Source organism: Podarcis erhardii, assembly GCF_964252035.2.
Source record: "Podarcis erhardii genome assembly, chromosome: 9".
NCBI lineage: Eukaryota > Metazoa > Chordata > Lepidosauria > Squamata > Lacertidae > Podarcis > Podarcis erhardii.
This window is the reverse complement of record NC_138512.1, coordinates 5,839,519-5,861,542: the sequence shown is the minus strand read 5'-3', so window position 1 is coordinate 5,861,542 and position 22,024 is coordinate 5,839,519. Positions and strand designations below refer to the sequence as shown.

Sequence of the window (22,024 nt, the reverse complement as noted above, 5' to 3'; positions counted from 1 at the left end):
CGAAGTGAATGCAGGCTGTGCAGCGATCCCTCTTGCTGTTCTGGCTTCTGGGATTCAGAATTTTTTTTTCTTGTTTTCCTCCTCCAAAAACTAGGTGCGTCTTACGGTCTGGTGCATCTTATAGAGTGAAAAATACGGTAATGCCCCACCCCCCTGCTGCCAATAGAGCTCTTTGCCAAAGGGACCCCTAGGAACGCCTCTGGTCACCAAACAGTACCAGTTGTGTGGTCAGCTGCAAGGAGGTTTGGGGTTTAAACCAAAAAAGGATAGACAGTATGCCAGTGAATCCCTGTTGCTTGCAGGCTTTCTAGAGGCATCTAGTTGGCTCTTGTGAGAACAGGAAGCTTGACTAGATGGGCCTTTGACCTGATCCTGCACACTTTTCCCACGTTCAGGGTGTATAAAAACTCCAGACCTTTAGGCTACATTGGCTGTCAAGAGATGCAGAAGAGCCAACCATGCACAATATGGTGGGAAATAATTAAACACTGGCTGTATGCAGTTTTAAATTTAATAAAATGCTGGTGGCTTGGTCTGTTTAGGTTCTCCTCCGACTGCTGTCCTGATAGACTGGGAGAGCTTGAAAGATTTGTAGCTCTATTTCTCCCCCTTGCATTTATCTGCTATTTCAGGTACAAGAGCCTCCATTTTGTTCCCTGCTAGATAGAAAAGGTCAGGGGGTAACATTCGGCTGACCTGGAGAGGCTGAGAGAAGCAGAGGGGTTGGTGGTCAAGGCCTTCAGGGATGTGGGAGCTGTGTCCCATTGCAAGGAGGAAATTTCTCCTGCTTTCATGGGGGGGTGAGCTTGGGGAAGGAGGGCAGCACTGAGGAAGAGGGAGCTACGCAGTTATCCTCATGCGCCAGTGAAAACACTCCAGGTGGTGGAGAGATCCTGGCAGTGGTTGTTTTCACATAGTATATGTTCACGGGGTCTGAACTCGCAGTGACTGACCAGGAATGTGACTTTAGGGGCACAGTGGATGGTTCAGTGAAGATGCTAGGGATCATTAGGAGTGGGATTAAAAACAAAACTGCCAACAATATGATGCTGTTATGCAAATCTATGGTGTAGAGTTTTGGTTGTCTCACATTAAAAAAAGGATATTGTAGAGTTGGAACGGGTTCAAAAAGGGCAACCAAAATGAACAGAGGGGTGGCACATGACATTTTTTACTCAAAAGGCCAGTAAGAGGAGATATGATAGAGGTATATAAGTTATGCCTAGCGTGTAGGAAGTGGAGAGAGATTTTTTCTTGTTTTGTCTCCCATAATTGACTAGATTCAGGACCCTTCAGGAAGGGTAAAGAAACCATTTTTCTTTCCCGTCACCCTTGAACCATTCCTCTACTGTGCTATGGCTGCCGACCCTGAACATGAGTGTTTTAATTGCTGTATGGAAAAAAGTGGGGCCTCTTTTTTTTAACCTCATGACAGGTATCCTCTGCTTCAAAATACTTACAGTAATATTAAATGTTAATCTTCCAATCTCTTCCAATCTCTTCATTCTGTGCCTCATCTGCTGGCAACCACAGCCTTAACTGCTGGTCTCATACAGTCTGCCCAACTGAAATCCAAATTTTAGCTTACCTGTGGTTGGGCAGCAGTACCCCCCCCCCAAAAAAAAACCACCAGTAGCAGTGAAGAGTAGTTTTTGTACACGATGAAAACCATGAAAGTCCCTCTCTAGACAATGGGTGCATGCGTTACTCTAATATTCCTTATCTCCATAGTTTTGGCTGCTATTGCTATTCCTGCTATCAGTATTTATGATATATTCCTTGTTCATGACCTGCGCAAGCACTTGCATGCAGCTAAGCCTTAGAGTGTGGGCAGTGCTAGGCTGCTGCACTAGTTAAATGTTAGATCACATGCTCAAAAGTGTAGACCTCATGCTTCCCATAAGAGGGAGGGGGAGTCCTTTTAAAACAGGGGGTAGTGTTAAAGCAAGGTAGGTACTCTGCAAATGTTTTGCTCTATTGATACCTATCCTGTTTCTCTGCTTCCAAATAGGGCAGTAAAATGGAGAGGGCCATGTCAGTTCAGCTCTAGTGTTAACCACAGCATAGTTCAGACATGTCCAAAGTCCATTTGGGGGTCTAATCTGGCCCGCCGGTCAATTTAATCCAGCCCCCATGGCAGTATATGTCCTAGGGTAAAATTGTAGAAAAAGCTCGGCAACTTCAATCCTAAAAAACTAAAAAAAGTTCAACAACTTTGGTTGGCCCTCACGCATGTTCACGTCATCAAATATGGCCTCTTTGAAAAAAGTTTGGGGGCCCCTGGCATAGTTACTGGTGACCATAATGGTGCAGTGCCTGATCCTGACCACTCCCACACTCTGATTACAAAACAAACAAGTAATCCCCAAATTTCAGGTTTTACACAATTGGCTGCAAGGTGTATGTTTCAATTAGGTTGTTAGTTTTTAGTTGAATCCTCACCTATGTGAATATATATGTGTATATCCTGTATATACACACATATAAAAGTTTATACTTTCTATTTCTATTGTCTTTTCTTTTAGAATAATGCACATTTTTTTGTGGGGTAATGCTTTGGGACCTTTTAAACTGACAGCTTAGGGTTTCATCATCCTTTCTTCCAGCCCTGAAACAAGTCCATTATTGTGAAGTACGGTAGACAGAAAGACTTGGCAGAATCAGGTGGAACAGGGTGGCTTTTAATGACAACAGTTAGCATTATAAACAATGACGGTGGCAATCCATAATTTTAGCAAAATGTGAAATGCTTCATCTGGGTAAGGAACTACGGCTGCTCTTTTGGAGCCGGTTTATCTTCTCATTTATCCAGTCCACGTATTTGGTCACTCTTGTATAAACACCAGGCTTCCTCGCTTTGCCACATCCATCACCCCAGCTGATAATGCCATACAGGTAAGATACGCCATCCTTTTCACAGGCCAGGGGGCCGCCAGAATCTCCCTGTTTCAAAGATAAATTTAAGGACAAAAGTATTTTGCTATGCTTTCCATTATTTGGAAAGATTGGCTCATTTTATTTATCATAGGTTGTGCAAATGACAATCTCTGCATCTTACGAAATAATTTTGCTTGTTGTAAGCTCAATAACATTGCAAAAGGAGACTAGCTATACGGCTGCAAATAAAACGTTTTAAGTGTGTTTTAAGCGCAATATACAATGTGACACTAGATGGCAATGGAAAATTCAATGTATTTTTAAACATGCTTTTAAAAAAAGCAGTTTCAAAGCGGTTTTTATATGTGTCTAGATTCCACCTGGTATACAAGCTGTGTAATAAATTGGAAAAATGTAAATAAGAAAATGGGGACCAAGCATGCTCATATTCCTTACCAGTGTCCTAAATTGCCAACATTGCAGGACACTGATAGGCCTTTCAGAACAATTGCCAGATAGTTTGGGCCAAATAATTAATGCTCATATGGTTGGAGTATTTCCTTGAATATTTGGATATTTGGGCCTTTTGTTGCTCACCATTTATAGTGGAATATTTGCTGGAGGCATCTTGCCACACATTGGCATCCTTCAGCTGGTAGTCAAGAATTTTCAAGAAAAAAATTCAAGTTTTCAAGAAGAAACCCTCCCTTTTTTATACTACAAAACCCCCAACTTCTATGCAAGATCTGGAGTGGACCCTCAATGCTTTCAGTTGTGAGGCATGTGACAAGGGTCAGACTGAGAAAACTGCAGGACAATAACTTGTTAAGCTCTAACTGAAAACTCCAGGAGGCAATGAAGTGGAATGAGAGGCAAGGCCCCAGGCATCAAAGAACCCCTTCAGCTCTTCAGCGCCAAACATGAGGTACGGCCCTACATGTAGAACTGACATATTTCACTTCAGTTCCTTCACAAAAGGAATATCCTCTGGGAATTGGACGTTTTTACGATTTGCACCCATTGATGGCCCTGCCCATGCATTTAAGAAAAGTAAATGGTGGAGTTGCTAGGACTCATAATAGCACTTAAAATGTGGAATTCTCCAATCTCCAGAGGAGTCAAGCCTATATCTAAACATTTTAGCTGTCCTTGGTCCTCTACCAAAACCCCAATGTTTCCACTTTGATTTACACACACACACACACACACACACACACACACACACACACACGAGTGGTGAGTTCAGATTTTTGAAATGGAGATCTCATCTCCATAGTCTACATTTCAAAAGGGATTTATCTCCCATTAAGCAGAGGTGGCCGCTCCACTAGGCCACTCCACCACCCCTTTAAGAAGAGAACTTACACCAAACCCAGTATTTTTTTTTGCATTCCCTAAGGAAGGGGGAGGAAAGATGAGCTACACAGCCCCCCCCCCAAAAAAAAAACAAAGTGTGAGCAAAACAGAAATGCCAAGAGGGATTCCTTGGACGCTCACATTCACATTCACTCTCTTGTACAAATTTAATTCAGGCAGAAACTCAATAATATTACCTGGCAGGCGTCTGATTTACCATCAAGGTAACCAGCACAGAACATATTTTCACTAATGTCAGCTCCATAAACATCATAGTTCTGACATTTGTAATCAGGGATGATCGGAACTGATGTTTCTTGCAATACTTTAGAATAGCTGGATGAATCTGTGGAAATAAATTGTATAGAAAACAATTAATTCTAACTAGAGCAGAGTAGATTAACTTGAAGTGTTTAAAGTGCTTTGCCAAGCACTCTCCCAAGGGTTGGATTCAACAGTAGTACTACTCAGAGGAGACCAATCGAAATAAATGAATATGACTAACAGATCCATGTAAAAGGGTCTATTCTGCGTAAAATTTAGTTGGCTACAACCCGGAATATTTTACATATTTATGTTATGGTTAAATGCTACTTTTTGGCTTAGATGCCCCCAATGTTGTGAACGGAATATTTATGCAAAAATAACAATAATAAAAGTACAACCAGTGCAGTAAATTTGAAAAATAGAAAATAGAAAAATAAAATGCAATCACACTAGTTATATATTTGCGAGCTGGATTCATGCTCAGACACATTTTCCCCAGGGTGGTGTAGTGGTTAGAGTGTCAGACTAAGACCAGGGTTCAAATTCCTACTCAGTCGTGAAACTCACTGGGTGACCTTGGGCCAGTCCAGTGTCTCTCAGCCTCATCTACCTGCCAGGGGCATTGTGGGATTGAATGACGAGGGGGAGAACCATGTGTACCACCTTCAGGAACTTGGAGAAAAAGGCGGGATATCAGTGCAACCCAACCAACCAACCAACCAACCAACCAACCAACCAGACAAATAAATACTATTCTCACTTGGAAGCCAGGTTAACTGGCATCCCCACTGCCCATCCTAGTCCAGCTACTTCAGTTTCGCACCTAGGAGCAAGCCCACCCACAAGCAGTCACCCGGGGGAGTGCCATCACCCTCATCACACCCCAAAGGAGAAATCCTCGGGGGGGGGGCTGTCCCTACCATTGCCCTCCCACCAGGGCTGGCCTGCTCATAGTCACTCACTGTCCAAAAAACCTGCCAAATAGGCTTGCCCTGGAAACAGCTGTGGCCAAGTTCTAACTCTTGCTCTTCACAGGTGGGGCCGGCAGGCCAAGCCTTATGCAAGACGGGGCTTCAGCAGTGTGCTTAAGCATTTAACTTGACAAATATTCTATTCATTTCTGAGCATTTCACTGAGCCAACTCGGAGAATTGGAAAGGAACATTGAACTCGCAGCCCTACTACTGTAGCCTACTACAGTGGTACCTTGGGTTAAGAACTTAATTTGTTCCGGAGGTCCGTTCTTAACCTGAAACTAATCTTAACCTGAGACACCACTTTAGCTAATGGGGCCTCCCACTGCCACTGTGCCGCCACCAAGCGATTTCTGTTCTCATCCTGAAGCAAAGTTCTTAACCCGAGGTACTATTTCTGGGTTAGCAGAGTCTGTAACCTGAAGTGTCTGTAACCCGAAGCATCTGTAACCCGAGGTACCACTGTACTGTACTCCTGAAGTGACAGTCAGAAGGGTGGCATATAAATTATTATTATTATTATTATTATTATTATTATTATTATTATTATTATTCCTGTATAATCCCATTCACAGTCATGGTTGACTGGCATTGCCTTTTGATCACATAACCATTTCTTTCTGGCCCCTATTTTTCCTCTCCAGCACTTATTTCTTTCCTATAGTTATTCTGAAGGCTCCAATTCCCATTTCTCTCCATATCCACTGGATCATGTAGTAGGCAGAAAGGCAAAGGGCCGCTGTGCAGGACCAGGTGTAGGAAAGAAAAGTCCCTGAGCATTTCAGCCTCTGAGGATTTAGTGACTATTACAAAAGAGAAACTACATTTTAAAAGTGGATGCAATGTCTAGAAAGCAGGGGCCATACTTTATGCTGCACTGTGCTAGAATTCTGCGGCAAAAGTCAAAGGACATTTCAGCAAAACAGAGCTAAATCATGCTGTCAATAAAACAATTAACGGGTGATATGTGTTCTTGAATTGGCCAAAGAAGTGATTCAGTTGACAAATCATCTGCATGAAGACTAAAGTGATCATAGTTCCAAGTCTTGCCTAGTTAGAACATCTGGCTATGTCTCTGGTCAGTATCAGTAGCACACATAAAAGCAACGTTCTAACTTACTTTCATGTAAGTGTCCCCATCCTGCAATTTGGCATTTCTGATTATCTGGAAAGGACATTCCCTTTTCCGGCAGGCAGATTGGTCGAACAAACTGGGACTTCACTGCGCAGCGTTGATTCACCTTCTTCAACTTAACTAAAACTGCAAGAGAAAATAACTTTAAAAAAAAGATCACAGAAAGTGACTGTGTTCACTTGATTTTGAAATCATCAAGCAATGACCACACGCGGATGACCCAGCCCTGCAAGTGAAGAGCTGAGATTTCAGGTACTTCTTTTTTTTGGTCTCTCACCTTTGTTCAAAAAAGCACTTTGCCACTAGGAATGGGTGGAATCATAAAGTTCTGGTTTTTATCAAAAGCTTTCTGCAGCAAGGAGAGCAGATCCATTCTGATCTTCCCAAACTTTAGAGGGAAGATCCATTCTGATCTTCCCAAACTCCTATTGAGGACGATGCCTGCAGTTCAGTCTGGCCAGGCACAGGGAGCCAGAGCTACACTTCCGGTGTCTGATGGGTGGAAGCTATGGCAATATCACTGCCCACTTGGCTACACCTCAGTCCACACACTTAAAACTAAACCAGAAAGAAGAAAAAGGCTCACCTATATCATTTTCAGTTGGGTTGTATACTGTGAAATCAGGGTGCATGACGTACTTCTCCACATCAAATTCTTGAGTAACATCTGTTGTCATATTAAAAAAATGTTGTCCCAAAACAATTCGAATTGTTGACATCAGCGGACTGAAGAAAAGAGGAAAGAAAATGATGAAGAGAATGATGGTATTAAGCTACATGATGCATTTTAAATATTTTATTCTTATTTAGCTGTATATTTGAATGATTTTGTTATGACCTTAACAAATACACTTCCTTCCTTCCTATAGGTAAGGAACAGAATATTATAGTATTATAATATTTAAATTGGCTGATCCAGCAAATAACATTTTGATTGGGGTGTCAGGGTGCCAATGTAACATCGTGAGTTGCAGTCGTGATGCTATAAGCCAACTGGAACTTAGGCAGTAGCCCAGCAGCAGCAGAAGGAATAGCAGAAATGGGCGTGACAGCCATGCTCACCAAATGAAGAGTAACATTTGGTAACACAAGAAACGTGCTTCCAAAAAACATTTTGTTGTAAGGAAAATGAAGGGGGGAATTCAGAAAACACTGCTTAACACAGTGTTGTATCACCTCCCCATAAACAAACTGGGAGGGATGCTCAGTAAATGGGTTACCTGGAAGTAACCTTGGTTTGACATAACCTTTGCTTCCATCCTGTAGATTTAGTTCTGCCATTGGGCTGCTGAACTAGTGAGGATGTGCCGCACTGATTCCTTCTGATTCATGTGGATGCAAATGAGATTGCCAGCCACAGTCTTTAACTTATAGCAAGGGACCGTAAGACTCTGGGCAGGAAGCTGAAGGGCACAGTTGCCTTTTTCAGGTGCTTCCCGTTGAAGGATGTGACCCAGGAAGAGAGAAGAAAATCCTAGAAGTAAACCACTGACTGTGCAGTTGGTGTTGTCAATAAGGATTTGGCTTCTTGGACCATGGTCTCCGCTTCCTTGAGGGGCTTCTGGCAAGAGATGGGTTGCACCTCACCGTGAAAGCCAACAGTTGCAAGAAAGGTTTCTTTGGCTATGTCTGAATCAATAGGAAGAACAAGCAAGTAGTACTTCTTCTGCATGGAGAAGACAGAGACATGCTATAGGAGGACAAAGAGAATGTGGAACTGCTCAACACCTCCTTTGCCTCTTTCTTAACCCAAAAGAAAGCAGTACTCAACAGAATACACGTTGCAAGGAGGGAGCTGCAGCCCCAGATAGGAAAAGAACACCTAGCTACTTGAAATGTAGAACTCTTCAGGGCATGGCGCACTAAACTCAGGGGTACTAAAGGAGCTTGCAGATGTAATCTAAGAATTTCTGTCTATAATCTTTAAGAAATATTGGAGAACAGATTAGGTTCCTGCCGAGTGGCAGCGGGCAAATGTTGTCCCCAACTTCAAAAAGAGGAAAAAAGAAGACCCAGGTAAATAAATAATGGTCCCAGGACAAATAAATACCAACCAGTCAGCTTGACACTGATACCAGAAAAGGTCCTGGAACAGATAGTTAAATGGTCAGTCTGTGGGCACTTAGAAAAGGATGCTGTGATTACTAAGAAACAATCTCATTTCTTTTTTTGATAGAGTTACAGGATTGGTGGATCAGGGCAATGGTGTAGACATGGCATTTCTTGATTTTAAGTCCCCCATGATATTCTGGTGGAGAAGCTAGTGAAATGTGGGCTGGATGAGGTAATTGTTAGGTGGATTTGTAGCTGGTTGACTGGCCAAACCCAAAGAGTGTTCACTAATGTTTCCTCAACATATTGGGAAAAAGTGACAAGTGGGGTGCTGCAGAGTTTTGTCCTGGGACCATTGTTGTTCAACGTCTTCGTAAAGACTTGGATGAAGGAATTGAGGTGATGCTCATCCAATTTGCTGATAATCCTCAGGGTCCCTTCCAACTCTACAATTCTATGACACCAAACTGGGAGAGACAGCTAATGCTGCAGAAGACACAATGGGGATTCAATATGACCTTGACAGCATGTCAAGGCATGAAAAACCAGCTGCACAAATGGGGGACACCTGGCTTGCCAGTAGTACATGTGAAAAGTGTCTAGGGATCTTAGCAGGCTGCAAGCTTAACATGAGTCAACAATGTGATGCAGCAGCAAAAAAGCTAATTCTATACTAGGCTGCATCAACAGAAGTATAGAATCCAGGGAAGTAATAGTCCAGCTCTATTCTGCCTTGGTCAGACCACACCTGGAGTACTGTGTCCAGTTCTGGGCACCACAATTTAAGAAGGATATTGACAAGCTGGAAGGTGTGCAGAGTAGGGTGACCATGAAGAAAAAGGGTCTGGAAACCAAGGCTTATGAGGAGTGGTTGAGTTGGGTACGCTTAGTCTGGGAAAGAGGAGACTAAGAGGAGATATCTTAGCCATCTTCAAATGTCTCAAGGGCTGTCACATGAAAGATGGAGCAAGCTTGTTTTCTTCTGCTCCAGATGGTAAGATCCAAGCCAATGGCTTCACGTTACAAGAAAGGAGATGCCAGTTAAACATCAGAAAGAACTTTCTGATGGTAAGAGCTGTTTGACAGTGGAACAGACTTCGTCAGACGGTGGTGGACTCTCCTTTAAGCAGAGGTTGGATGACCATCTGCCATGAATGCTTTAGCGGAGGTTCCTGCATTGTAGGGCGTTGGACTACATGACCTTTGGGCTCCCTTCCAGCTTTACAATTCTATGATTCTAGATTTAAACTGTAGAATATGTAACGTCAGGTATGCAGCAGATAAAGATATGACTGAGTCAAAAGGGGGGTTGTATCCGTAAAGCCCTGTGCATAGTGCCCAACATTGCTGTTTGGAAGCCCCATTGTTCAGGAGATCATTGGAGCTTACAGAGAGCTGTGTGTGGCACTTTGAAGTTTCAAAGCAATGCACACACATCTCTGCAAGTACCAACAATCAGCTGGTCCCCTGATGATCAGCAGAGAGCTGTGAAAGGAGCTTTAAAGTCCTGACAATCAGCAGTTTGTTGGGACTCCAAAGTGATGCACACCATACTTGTCAAACTTGGCCACAGAGGGTGGGGAAAATTAGGATCCAGCTGCCAGCCAGTTTCAGTCCCCCCCCCCCCCGCTCTGATAGATGGGAGTTGGGTTTCGCTATATTCCTGGCATTGCTTCTTTAATATAACATCAGCTGCACCTTCTGGGAATTGCTTTTTATTTATGCTTGCTGTTCCAAACTGCTAAATACTGTTTCAAAATATAAAAAGTTCTGAGAGTCCCATTATATAAAACACAATTCCTTTACCGTCTTTGTGATACCTGCAGGCTAGTGGACATGCTAAGAAGCTTTATCTTTGTATTATTGCTTCACAGGGCCCAGGGGCTGCCTGCTTCTAGAGGTTCTGAGCATTAGGGATTCTTGGCTCAAACTTCATTCCATTCCATCTTCGCTCAGGGGTCTCACATGAAACATTTTGTTTGATTTAAAAGCATTTTGAGGCACGTGCAGTGAATTTCAGATGAAATCAAAGCATAGGCTCTACCTATCAGCAAAACAATGCGCAGCTGTCACCACCCAACAAGAACGAAGAAGGCTTCCAGCACAGAAATTTCTCCCAATGTATATGCTGGCCAGCCAGGGATGTGATCCTGGCAAGGAGGAAGATCCTCCTATAATTCTGGGTCTTAAGAAGTTTCGCTTCTTATGTCTTCTCCCACATAAATTCTGGACCACGGCAAAGTCATCAAAAGTTTCCGGGGGTGGGGGTGGCGGCGGCGGCCGCCTTCTTCTGCTCCCTGAGTGAAGAACAGATATATTTAATCTTTTACCCATTTTTACTACTGAATCTTTACTATTTACTTTAAATAGCTACGGAATATGATTACAAGGCAAAGACCTCTTTTCTGATTATGGCGTCTTCAGAGTGGCGTAGCAGAAGTGGAGCAGCTTAGTTTAGGCTGCATCTTCTCATTCTGGGCATTTCCTGCTTGCTGCTCAACCTGATGCCACCCCACTAACATCAGAGTCTGAAACTGCATAGGAGGGGTAGAATCACCCTGCTTATGTCATTCCTAGTTCAGCCTTTGATGTTAGCATTGTGCTTCCCTTCCCTGTAGTGATATGTTCCTTTGTTGCTGGACTTGGGCCATTTTATTCAGACTAGTGAATAGGGTCTCAAACTCAAGCACTTATCAGCTAGATGCACCCCAATCCTTCAGAACCACATCATGCGCACACAACCTCATACAAATCCACCTCTTCGTCTCTCAGTCCTTCCCCAGGAGCAGAATTGGGCAGGCTGAATGCCCCAAGTCAGCCTTGCATGAGAGCTGAGACAGTGAGCACAGAAGTCTTTAAGGATTCATCTTTACAGCACAGCGGCAGAACCTGGTCTGGAGAGGAAGGGGAGGCATATACTGGGCTGGGCTGGGGGAGACAGACAGGACTATCTATGGAGCTGTTGTACCAGCTGCTATCTGCTCCAGAACATTCTCACCTCAAACATAAGAAATGGCACGTGACCTGTATATGGAAGGGGAAAGGGACTTGTTCCCCCCTTACATTTACTAATTTCACTTCTTCCTTTGCTTATGCTAACTTCAAAAAGCCCCACAGATGCAAAATGTTACTTACGACATAAAGTAACATTGCAGTATTCCCAAGATACTGACTTTTCTTTGACTGTGTAGCACCATGGCTCCTTGTCTTCATCTGGGTTTCTAACGCAGTGGGGAAGGAAAAACATTTGCCCCTTAATGTTTGGTGAACATTGCTTTTGTCACTAACCCCACCATTTTTTCCTCTTATGCAAGTTTGGGTTTTCTTCATATACCTTCAGTTCTAAACCCAATTTTCTCTCTGGTTTCTGTCTGCATCATTCAAGTGGCTTTGCTAACACACAATACCGCACATCTATCAAACTAGAGAAGAATATGTGTGCATGTGCATATATGTGTGCGATCAGAGAGTCACTGGGGTGAGAACCAGGGTGTAACCCACAAATGTCTCTATTTTTACTTGTATTTTCCACTATCTACCAGCTAATTTTCTTACCGGCAGTATGAATGTGGTCCCAGTCCCAGTTGCACAGGATTTTCAACTATGTCAGCATGAAGCTCTTGGTAAAGGAGATCTGAATTCCATGGCAAACAATTATCTCCAGAAATTGTCTTTTTCTCAATGCCCCTGTAGTCTGTCCCATTACCAGAATAGCAATGTTGGCTAGGACCTGGATAAACATACAGAAGTCTTAAGTAAACATCTGCTAGCATAACATTATCCACTTATTTCTGTGAGGGAGAGGGTGGCGCTGTGGTCTAAACCACTGAGCCTCTTGGGCTTGCCGATCGGGACGCCGGCAATTCGAATCCCCACAATGGGGTGAGCTCCCGTTGCTCAGTCCCAGCTTCTGCCAACCTAGCAGTTTGAAAGCACACCAGTGCAAGTAGATAAATAGGTACCGCTGTGGCGAGAAGGTAAACCGTGTTTCTGTGCGCTCTGGTTTCTGTCACGGTGTTACGTTGCACCAGAAGCAGTTTAGTCATGCTGGCCACATGACCCTTTCCACAGACACATGTCTGTGGAAAAATGCCGGCTTCCTCGGCCTGAAAAGCAAGATGAGTGCCACACCCCATAGTCGCCATTGACTATGCCCAGGGGTCCTTTACCTATTTACAGTGCTTTTTTTCTGGGAGGACGCAGGGGTATGCATACCCCTAAACATTTTGTGAGTCTAAGTTTGAACTCATTGAGGGGCAGTATTTCAATATGAGTAGGAAAATGAGAGTACCCCTAAACATTTTTTTAAGAAAAAAAGCACTGCCTATTTACCTTTTACCTATTCACTTATTATTTACACACACATAGCTTGTGTTGGAAATGACCCAAGCGGCTTCCAGAGAAACTGGGAAACATTTTGGAATATTGAGGTGATCCAAATTTGTCCTCCCCCCCCTCCACATCTCAATGTGACCCTAGCCCCACTCACCCCCTCTTCACCACACCCTGTTTTTCCAGTCATCTTCTCCTTTCGGCTCTATTTTCTGGGCCACCACTGTTGATGGTGGACCTGGCTGTAGGCCACTGGGAGAGAACATCATTGCCTTCACATTGCATCAGTCCTTGGTGAAGCTACATTTCCCAGGGCAGAACCACTTGTGGCATTGTGTGCTTCTGTACAGCACACAGCTTGGATAGAATGGATCCTGTTCTCACTATAAGCACACCTGTCTGCCTAAGGAAAGGTGATGCCGATGTTATCAGCCCCAGCTGAAACCTATGACCCACTCTTATTTTTGCAATATGTCTGAAGAACTGTGAATGGCAAGCATGGTGTAGTTCTGTTGCTTTGTTGAGTATTTAGCAAACTCTGAGAATTGAGCAGTTTTATTTCACCATGTTTGACTAAAAAATGTATCTCTGTTCTTGCAGCTGTTCTTAATCTTTCTCCCTTTTAAAGCATTAAATTCTGCTGGATTTTGCCACCTAGTGGTAAATAATAAGAGCTGCAGTTTCTTATCTGCAAAGTTTCACATCTTCTGCACAATATTTTTTAAAAAAATTGTTAAATGATCTTTTGTGGATGAACAATGAATTTGACAATGAAAATACAGGGACTTCAGGGCAGCTTGGGTCATGGGGGTAGTGGGTTCTCCTCTGCTTTTTGGCCCTCTTTACAGCAGGGGTTTAGAGGATAGCCAAAGGGAGAGCAACTGTGTCAGCTAAGGTGCTGAAAAAGCAGGTTAAATGTGATGGCCCAACACAGTGAATGAAAAGTAAAATGGTCATTGTAAGAAGCAAATATCTGGTTATCTAGCTAGACTACTTGCCCAGCCTAATCAGTTGCTATTTTGTCCACCATGCTAGAGAAAAAGGATGAAGTTGTTGGTGGCAAAGAGGGGTGATTTCAATCCAGCCTAATCCAGTTTCTAGACCATCTGACTAGGTTGGACATATGGGATAGTTCTGGAAGTCAACCCTATGAGGAGTGGGAAAGGCATGGCTGCTGCCCACCCCACCCCACCTCCTGTCGTCCGCTAGACTGTTTATCTAGTAATCTAGGCAGCCTTTCCTTGTAGCCTATCTGTCCAAGTTAACTCTGCCCCTAAAAGCTTAGCTGTTTTGTTTTTTCTCTCCCAGCTTGAGACAAAAAGTATGCTATCTCTCTCTCTTTCAACTCTGATTCTGTAAGTAGTTCTTTTCAAGATAAATCTGTTCCTGCATGAATAAAGCCTTTAAACTCCAAAAACATAAGTGATAATTTCAATCTCATTCACTTGAGCTGCAAGCTCTCCTAACACTAGAAAAGGTAGACATTGCCATAGGCATGCATGCATTAGGACAGACTACATAGGGCTGCCTTTGAACAGAACTTGGGAACTTTAACTGGTACAGAATCCAGCTGCTCAAGGTGCTTGCCAGGTTAGTCAAAGATATGACATAAACTCTATACCAGCTGCACAGGTTGTCAGGATGCTCCTGGGCCCAATTCAAAGTCCTGGTTTTGGCTTCTAAAGCCCTAAATGGTTTAGAGTCAGGTTAGTTAAAGGGCTGATTACTTCTATAAGGACTTGACTATCTCTTAAGATTGGCATCAGTGGCCCTGCTTGGTAGGTTTTAAATATTATATTGTAAGCCATGTTGAGAAGTCAGAGCAGATAAAGGCTCCTGTAAAGAAGCCTAAAAATAAACATGAGTAAAGAAAATGTCCATATTGACATACAAGCTGTGCCATAAGAAAGGGCAGCAAGAGTCCAGAGTCCTAATAATTTTAAAGCTAGTCCATTCAGCTCTGGGAATCAAGCATTAAGGAGCAGGGAGCTGTTTATCAAATTCCAAAACAAAAATTATGAAGGGTCCTGGATATAGCATAAGCCTCGGTGAATGAGGCCTAAATTCTGTGGAAGGAAATAAGTCAAAGATCCAAACTGAGTGAAAGTTGAATACAACTCACCAACATTGCAATGTTTTCCTGCCCAGGGTGTTTTGCAGTCACAGACTGTTTCGTTAGTGACGACTATCTTCTTGCAAGTACTGTCTTGGGGGCATGGATTGACGGTGCAGCCTGCAAGGTGAAGCAGAGGACTTATCCACACTGACCTTTTGCCCTGCTCTGTCCAGCCAGAAGCCTGCACTTGAACACTCCGTGTCCAAGCATTTCCTACCCCCCACCCCAGTTCCCCCGCAAAAACTCGTTCTTTAAAGCTGAATCGGAGCAAATGTCAATTCAGGTTTTCTGCACACTGATGTTTGCTCCAGTTGAAGGTTTGTCCACACTTACCTTTCCTCTGCGCTTTCTGAGTGTGGATGCAATTTGAAGTTCTGTGTCTGAGCAGCCTCTCGCTTTTCACTCTTTAAAGTTCAGTTGGGGCAAATGTCAATCCATGGAAAACCTGAACTGACAGTTAATGTTTAAAGAGCGGGTTTTAAAGCTCCAGAGCAAGAAAAAGGATGCTTGGACACAGAGCATTAACGTGTGGACGTTAAGGCTTGCCTGGAAGGTAAGCCTTAACATGCACACAATACCCACAGAAACGGCCTAAAGTGTTTTTGTGATAAATGCTGAGGTGCACATTACTAGTAGGAAAATCCAAAGGTGAATTAAAACTGGACCAACCCCTTATTATCCCCAGAGTCTCATAGAATACATATAGAGATTGAGATATATAATGTCAGCTGAATTGTACCTGGAATAGAATAACATTCCTGAAAAATACTTTAAAAATCCAAAAGACTCAGGTATAAGAGTCTGAGGGAGGAGGAAACTCTGGGACTTTCAGTGGCTGCACCATGATTGACCATGAACACACCAAAACAATACAGTGGTACCTCGGTTGAAGAACAGCCCTGTTTATGAATTATTTGGTATACCAGTTCAGCAAAACCAGAAGTAGTGTACCGGTTTGCGAACTTTACCTTGGTCTACAAACAGAAGCTGAATGATGGAAGGGCACCGGCGACGGGAGGCCTCATTAGGGAAAGTGCGCCTTGGTTTAAGAATGGCTTTGATTTAAGAACGGACTTCCAGAACAGATTAAGTCCATAAACCAAGGTACCATTCTCTCTCTCTCTCTCTCTCTCTATATATATATATATACACACAGGGTGACTTTAACAAAATATTTTTCCCACTCTCCTACTCTGCTCACCCCATTTTAATTTAATATTTACGTTTATAAGCTTGCTTTTCCTCCCAAGGAGCTCAGCGTGATTCACGTAGGCCTTTCCCACCCCTCACCCTATTTTCCTCACCACCAGCCAGAAAGCAGCAGTGCCCTCCATGTGGGCACACACAAAGCTCTGTACGCATATTCATACACATGCACACACTGCTTATAGGCAGCAGCAGCAGCAACCCACAACTCCTATTTCAGACACACAATTCAGCTGCAATGCCTAGTCTCCTCTCCCCCTCCCAGGGGGCGAACAAAGGCTAACAAACACCCAGGGCAGGGCAAGCCGTTGGCTGTGCACATGTTGCGCCGCTGCATATGACGCATGTGTAGTGTCGCTCCATACGACGCGTGCATGACATCGCTACGTAGGGCACACGTGCAGCGTCGCTACGTACAGCGCATGCGTGCACCACCGTGCATGCGTTGTACATAGTGGTTTGACGCCGGCACTGCCCAAGCACCGTACGGACAGTGGTGGGATCCTCTGCTCACGGCTGCAGTGGTAGTGGACCGATCTTCCGATTGCAGCTGGAGTGGCGACGGAGGGCTCCCACCGCCATCCATAGGGCGCTCGGGTGGTGCCAGTGGTAAACTGCTATGTACAGCGCATGTGCGGCGTTGCTACGTACAGCACATGTGTGAGGCACTGTGCATGTGTTGTACATAGCGATTTGCCGCTGGCGCCGCTTGAACACCGTACGGACTGTGGCAAGATCCTCTGCTTGCGGCTGCATGTGGCTGGGGTGGCACAAGGGCTGCTCACACCGCCACGCCCAGGGGCAGCGGGGTGAGCACCACATGGGGTGCCTTCTTGTCACCCCTCCAGACATGGCACCCGGGGTGCACCGCCCCCCCCTTGCGCCGGCACTGCCCCCCCCAAACACAGACACACATTGCAGAGTGTCTGTCCTAAAGCAACTGAAACAGCCACTTCACAGAGGCAATCAGCAGGACGTGCAATTTCCAATTTCCTTTTTTTGTTTGTTTTTTGCCAAGAGAGGAGAAGGCAGCGTTGTGCACAGTGTTTCTGGTTGTCTCTGTCTTCTTGCAGGCAAGGAAGCTGGTGCTGCAGTTCAGAAAGGGGCTTTAAAGCCTCTCCCTCCTTTTTTCCCACTCTCCATAGCACCAATGATCCTTCCCCATTTTGCCAAAAGGGAGAAAGGACCACTCCCCCATAGCCTTTTTAAAGTGACTGTGGCTTGGGTGGGGCGCTGAGTGAGGAAATATAAACCCAGGAGAGGGCAAAGAAACAAAGGGCCCCACCCAGCACCTCCCTCTGCCCATTGGGTGGATGCCACCTTCCCAAGTGGGCAGCTCTTCAAACATAGGGAGGCTGCCAATGGAGTCAACGCCATGGGACTCCCATGTATGGAGCAGGGCAGAGGCAGGGGGTGCAAAAAATGATACAAAAATGCTTGTGCCTTGAGAAATTCATTTGTGAAGGCAGGACCATCAACTATTCTGAAGTGGTGCCCATGATCTGGTACAAAACCACTTAAATTGTTGAATAACTTTTAGAACTTTCGGTCAAATTCAACCTGTGTGCAGCACATTATCCAGAAAGTCCAGTACAGTTAGGGTAAATTAAGGAATTGAAAACTGAAAAGGAGGTGAAGAAGATAAAATCCTTTCAGGAAACTTACGAGAATACTTGAAATTACTATCATGCAGCCACTTCACAGATTACATTTTAAGATTCATACCTTTTAATTGCTGTAAGTGATTTAAGGCTGAGAGTATGACTTCTTCACTACTCTATGCATTATTTAATGCAATTCAACATCTGTGTCTCAATCATTTATTTGTTTTATCATTTCACTGGACTACATATAAACAGATTAGCAAACATACTAAAATAAAACATACAGTATGGAAATACCTGTGTGCTGTGCATATTGGCAGTTAATTAGGTTGTTAACGCATGTGCATTTCTGCACTATCCCTTGGTAGATTCTTGGCCAGCTTTCTCCAGTTGCAAAATATTCATGCAGAGTTTCATCAAAGCATTTTTCTGCAGTTTTTTTAAAAATGCAAAAGAGCACATTAAGCCTATTCATTCATTCATTCATTCATTCATTCATTCATTCAATTAAAAAAAACATTGCTGGAGTGCATATGAAGATGTTCCTGCCTCCAGGCCATCTGGTCCATCACCATGACCAACCAGGTGCCTGTGGGAAACCTGCAAACAGAACCTTTTCCCCTTCTGCAGTTCCCAGCAGGCCCATGTGCAGCTTGTCTGAGGCCCGGGATAGGAGCAGGGGCACAGCTAGCTGCTCTGGCACCCAGAGGGGCAGGGCGAGCTGCCCACAGGAGCACTGCGGCAATCCGCGCATGTGGGCGCACACAGGGGCAGCATGGTGATCCGTCTGGGGGACGGTGTGGCGAACCGCCATGGGGGGGGTGGCTCGGTGAGCTGCCCACGGAGTCTGCCTGGCGGACGCAAGCCCCACGCTGCCGTTTTGGGCAGTGCAGGACCCCGAGCCATTGTGTCACTCCCAAGAGAGACGTGTGGCTCAGGTGCCCTGCAGGACAGGCCCCACGGTAAGTGCCGACCCCCCCAAGGATGACATCTGGGGCGGACCACACCCCCGCACCCCCTTCCTATGCCCCTGGGTAGGAGTCTTGTTAGAAAAAAGTATAAACTCAAACAAAAAAAACAGCCGGTCCCTGGCGCTCCACCCCCGCCCTCTGGGTGCCCCCTCCCCTCTGCAGGGGTCTGGTCCCCAGCAATGCGGGTTCAGAAGCATGCTGCCTCCGACCTCCAAGAGCATAAATTATGAACCCTAATATTTTTCCAGTGAGTAAATGACAGTAGGAAGTTCATTATATTGTAGGGACCAGTGGCGTAGCGTGGGTTGTCAGCACCCGGGGCAAGGCAAGTAATTTGCACCCCCTAACCTGTGGATTTTAGCAGGGGGCAGAGAGCTGCGAGTGCAAGCGCCCCCCCGATGTTGCGGCCGGTGCGACCGGCCCCCCCTGCACCCCCCATGCTACGCCACTGGTAGGGACTGCAGTATAGTGGGCATATGTCGCCCACCCATATGTCGCCATGAGTTTCCTAGAAGCAGAGAGACTATCCATTTCCACAGCCATGAATAATGTGGGCGAACCAGAGCTGGGAGCAGAACTGAGGGATGCAGGCACTTCAAGTGAACTGAAGACCTCCTCAGCCCAGCCAGAAGTGCTGCAGAGGAGAAGCAATGAGGGGGTCACCTTCCCAGCCCTGCGAGGTCTTGGGGTGCCACCTTGTGGTGAGGAAGGCAAGGTTGCTGACCCCCTTCTCATATTGTGAGAACTAAGCAGGATCAGTGGCGTAGCGTGGGTTGTCAGCACCCGGGGCAAGGCAAGTAATTTGCGCCCCCTAACCCTAACCCCCAGATGTTGCGCCCGGTGCGGCCGGCCCCCCTGCACCCCCCACGCTACGCCACTGAGAATCCAGCCTCAGTTGCAACCAGTTTGCCGTATCAGTTCAGCTGGATCATGGAAATAACCCTTGGAATCACATCTTGGAATCCATCTTGGAAGCCGTCCAGTGAGCAATTTTACATGCTGTGAAAGCAAGCTAGGAAGGAAGGAAGGAAGGAAGGAAGGAAGGAAGGAAGGAAGGAAGGAAGGAAGGAAGGAAGGCTTAGTTTGTTTGGGAGGCATATTAAAGCATCTTTGGTACCTCTGGAGTGATGAACTTCATGTCTGGATTCTTCTGGCTCAGTACCAGGACTGTTACTTCCTTCCTACAAATAAAACAATGAAGAACAAGTTTGCTTTTATAGAGGATTTTCTCAATACAAAGTTCCTATTGGCAGAAGAGCAGCCAGGGATTGCCTTTTAAAAACAACTCAATCACCTGAGGCACCGAGGCAGCAACCTATGGCAGCTTTTAGTTTCTGCCTTTCTCTCACAGACATAAACCTTGTGCTAGGCCTATTAATACATTTGGGAATGCCTTGCAGTTGGGAGCCCTGTTCAACATTTATATAAAGACTTGGATGAAGGATTTGAGGGGATGATCCTATAATTTGCACAGGACACCAAACAAGAAGGGATGGCAAATGCCACAGAAGACAGAACGAGGATTCAAGATGACATTTACAGATTGGGGGACTGAGCCCAAACTAACAAAATGAATTTCAATAGGGGCAAATGTTATACACTTAGGCACAAACAAACAACTGTACAAATATAAGATGGGGGGGGGGGACACCTTGCTTGCCAGTAGTACACGTGATAAGGGTCTTAGTAGGCCACAATCTTAACATGAGTCGACGGGGATACAGTGGCAAAAAAAAGCTAATATTATTCTAGGTTGCATGAAGAATAGCATCAAGGGAAGTCCTGCTCTCTTCTGCCTTGGTCAGGCCCCACCTGGATTACTGCGTCCAGTTCTGGGCACCACAATTTAAGAAGGATAGTGACAAACTGGAAGGTGTGCAACGGATGCTTTAGCTGACATTCCTGCACTGCAGGGGGTTGGACTAGATGACCCTCAGGGTCCCTCCCAACTCTACAATTCTATGAAAGTCCTCCTTGAGTCTATGCTCTGGCCTCCAGTTTCAGGGTGGCCATGCTTAAGGTTCTTTGCTGCACTTTTTAAATGCATTGTACACCAGTGCCAAAACACGTTTCGGTTTCGGGACATTTACAGCACATTAACTAAGGAGTATGTTCTTTAAATATTGGTGGGGCATACTTCTAAACAAGCAGGTTTATGATAATGTTGTGGGAAGAAAATGAAGAGGCACACTTACCATTCGCTCGGGAGCACTGCTTAACGCCAAAGAGAGGGTAACAACCATGGAGCAAATGTAGACTTTCATATTTCACCTTTTTATTTCTCTTTTCTTTTCTTCTTTTGCAACTCCCTGTAATCTTCCTGGAGGAGTGGGCCTTCCAGTGTCTGAAAATCCAGAGTGGGAAGTCTAATCAACATTGGGGCTTATGGAAACCCCCTGCGTTAGAGAGTATGTTTGACTTTTTAAGCAATCACTCGTTCAGCAATGTTAATAAGTAATGTGTTTGTGTACTGAGGTAAATATTGGTTTCACAAACATTTCGGGGAAAGCACACACAAAAAGTAGGCCCAAGGATGGACTAAATATGCCGCATCCTGAATTTGGATTAAGAATTTGGGTTAGTTCCCGTTTGGGCTGATTAATATTTTCCCAAAGTTTCCATGCCTTTCCCTTATTTGTCATACTCCAGAATAACCAGAATAACCAGCATTGAACAGGAAATCTGGACTGGTATTTAGATCCCCAGGTTTTGGAATAGAGTTCATGCCAAATCTATCAGAGTCTATCCTTATTTATTTATTTATTTAGCTAGCACCTCATCCATAGATCTCAGGGCAGTTCAGTTGAGAAAAACACAAAATACATAATAGATAATTCAGGAGAGAAACAACTGGGTCCAAGAACTGACATTCCAATGTGTTGTGAAATCTATTTTACTTTGATTTTTTTCCCTTTACAACAGGCTTCCTCCACCTTGGCCCTCCACATGTTTTGAGACTACAATTCCCAGCATCCCTGAACACTGGTCCTGCTAGCTAGGGATCATGGAAGTTGTAGGCCAAAAAACATCTGGAGGGCCGAGGTTGAGGAAGCCTGCTTTACAATGTAAATGGATTTAAGGGTGGAGGTGAACTCCTGTTTGGAAGGCAGACGGATGACATTCATAGATGGTTTC

General features: G+C 44.7%; 1 protein-coding gene across 1 annotated transcript; it reads right to left on the bottom strand.

The window, feature by feature from the left end:
• Positions 1–2,660: 2,660 nt before the first annotated feature.
• Positions 2,661–21,296, bottom strand: HGFAC (HGF activator). Its single transcript, XM_081876353.1, has 11 exons — positions 21,085–21,296; positions 20,007–20,070; positions 18,216–18,347; positions 15,115–15,225; positions 12,216–12,390; positions 11,796–11,881; positions 10,705–10,957; positions 7,195–7,334; positions 6,594–6,734; positions 4,431–4,579; positions 2,661–2,943 (listed from the first exon to the last, which is right to left on the bottom strand). Exons 1-11 carry the CDS (start codon positions 21,151–21,153, stop codon positions 2,752–2,754), a joined length of 1,512 nt encoding a protein of 503 aa, XP_081732479.1. The 5' UTR covers positions 21,154–21,296; the 3' UTR covers positions 2,661–2,751.
• Between the last annotated feature and the right edge of the window lie 728 nt (positions 21,297–22,024).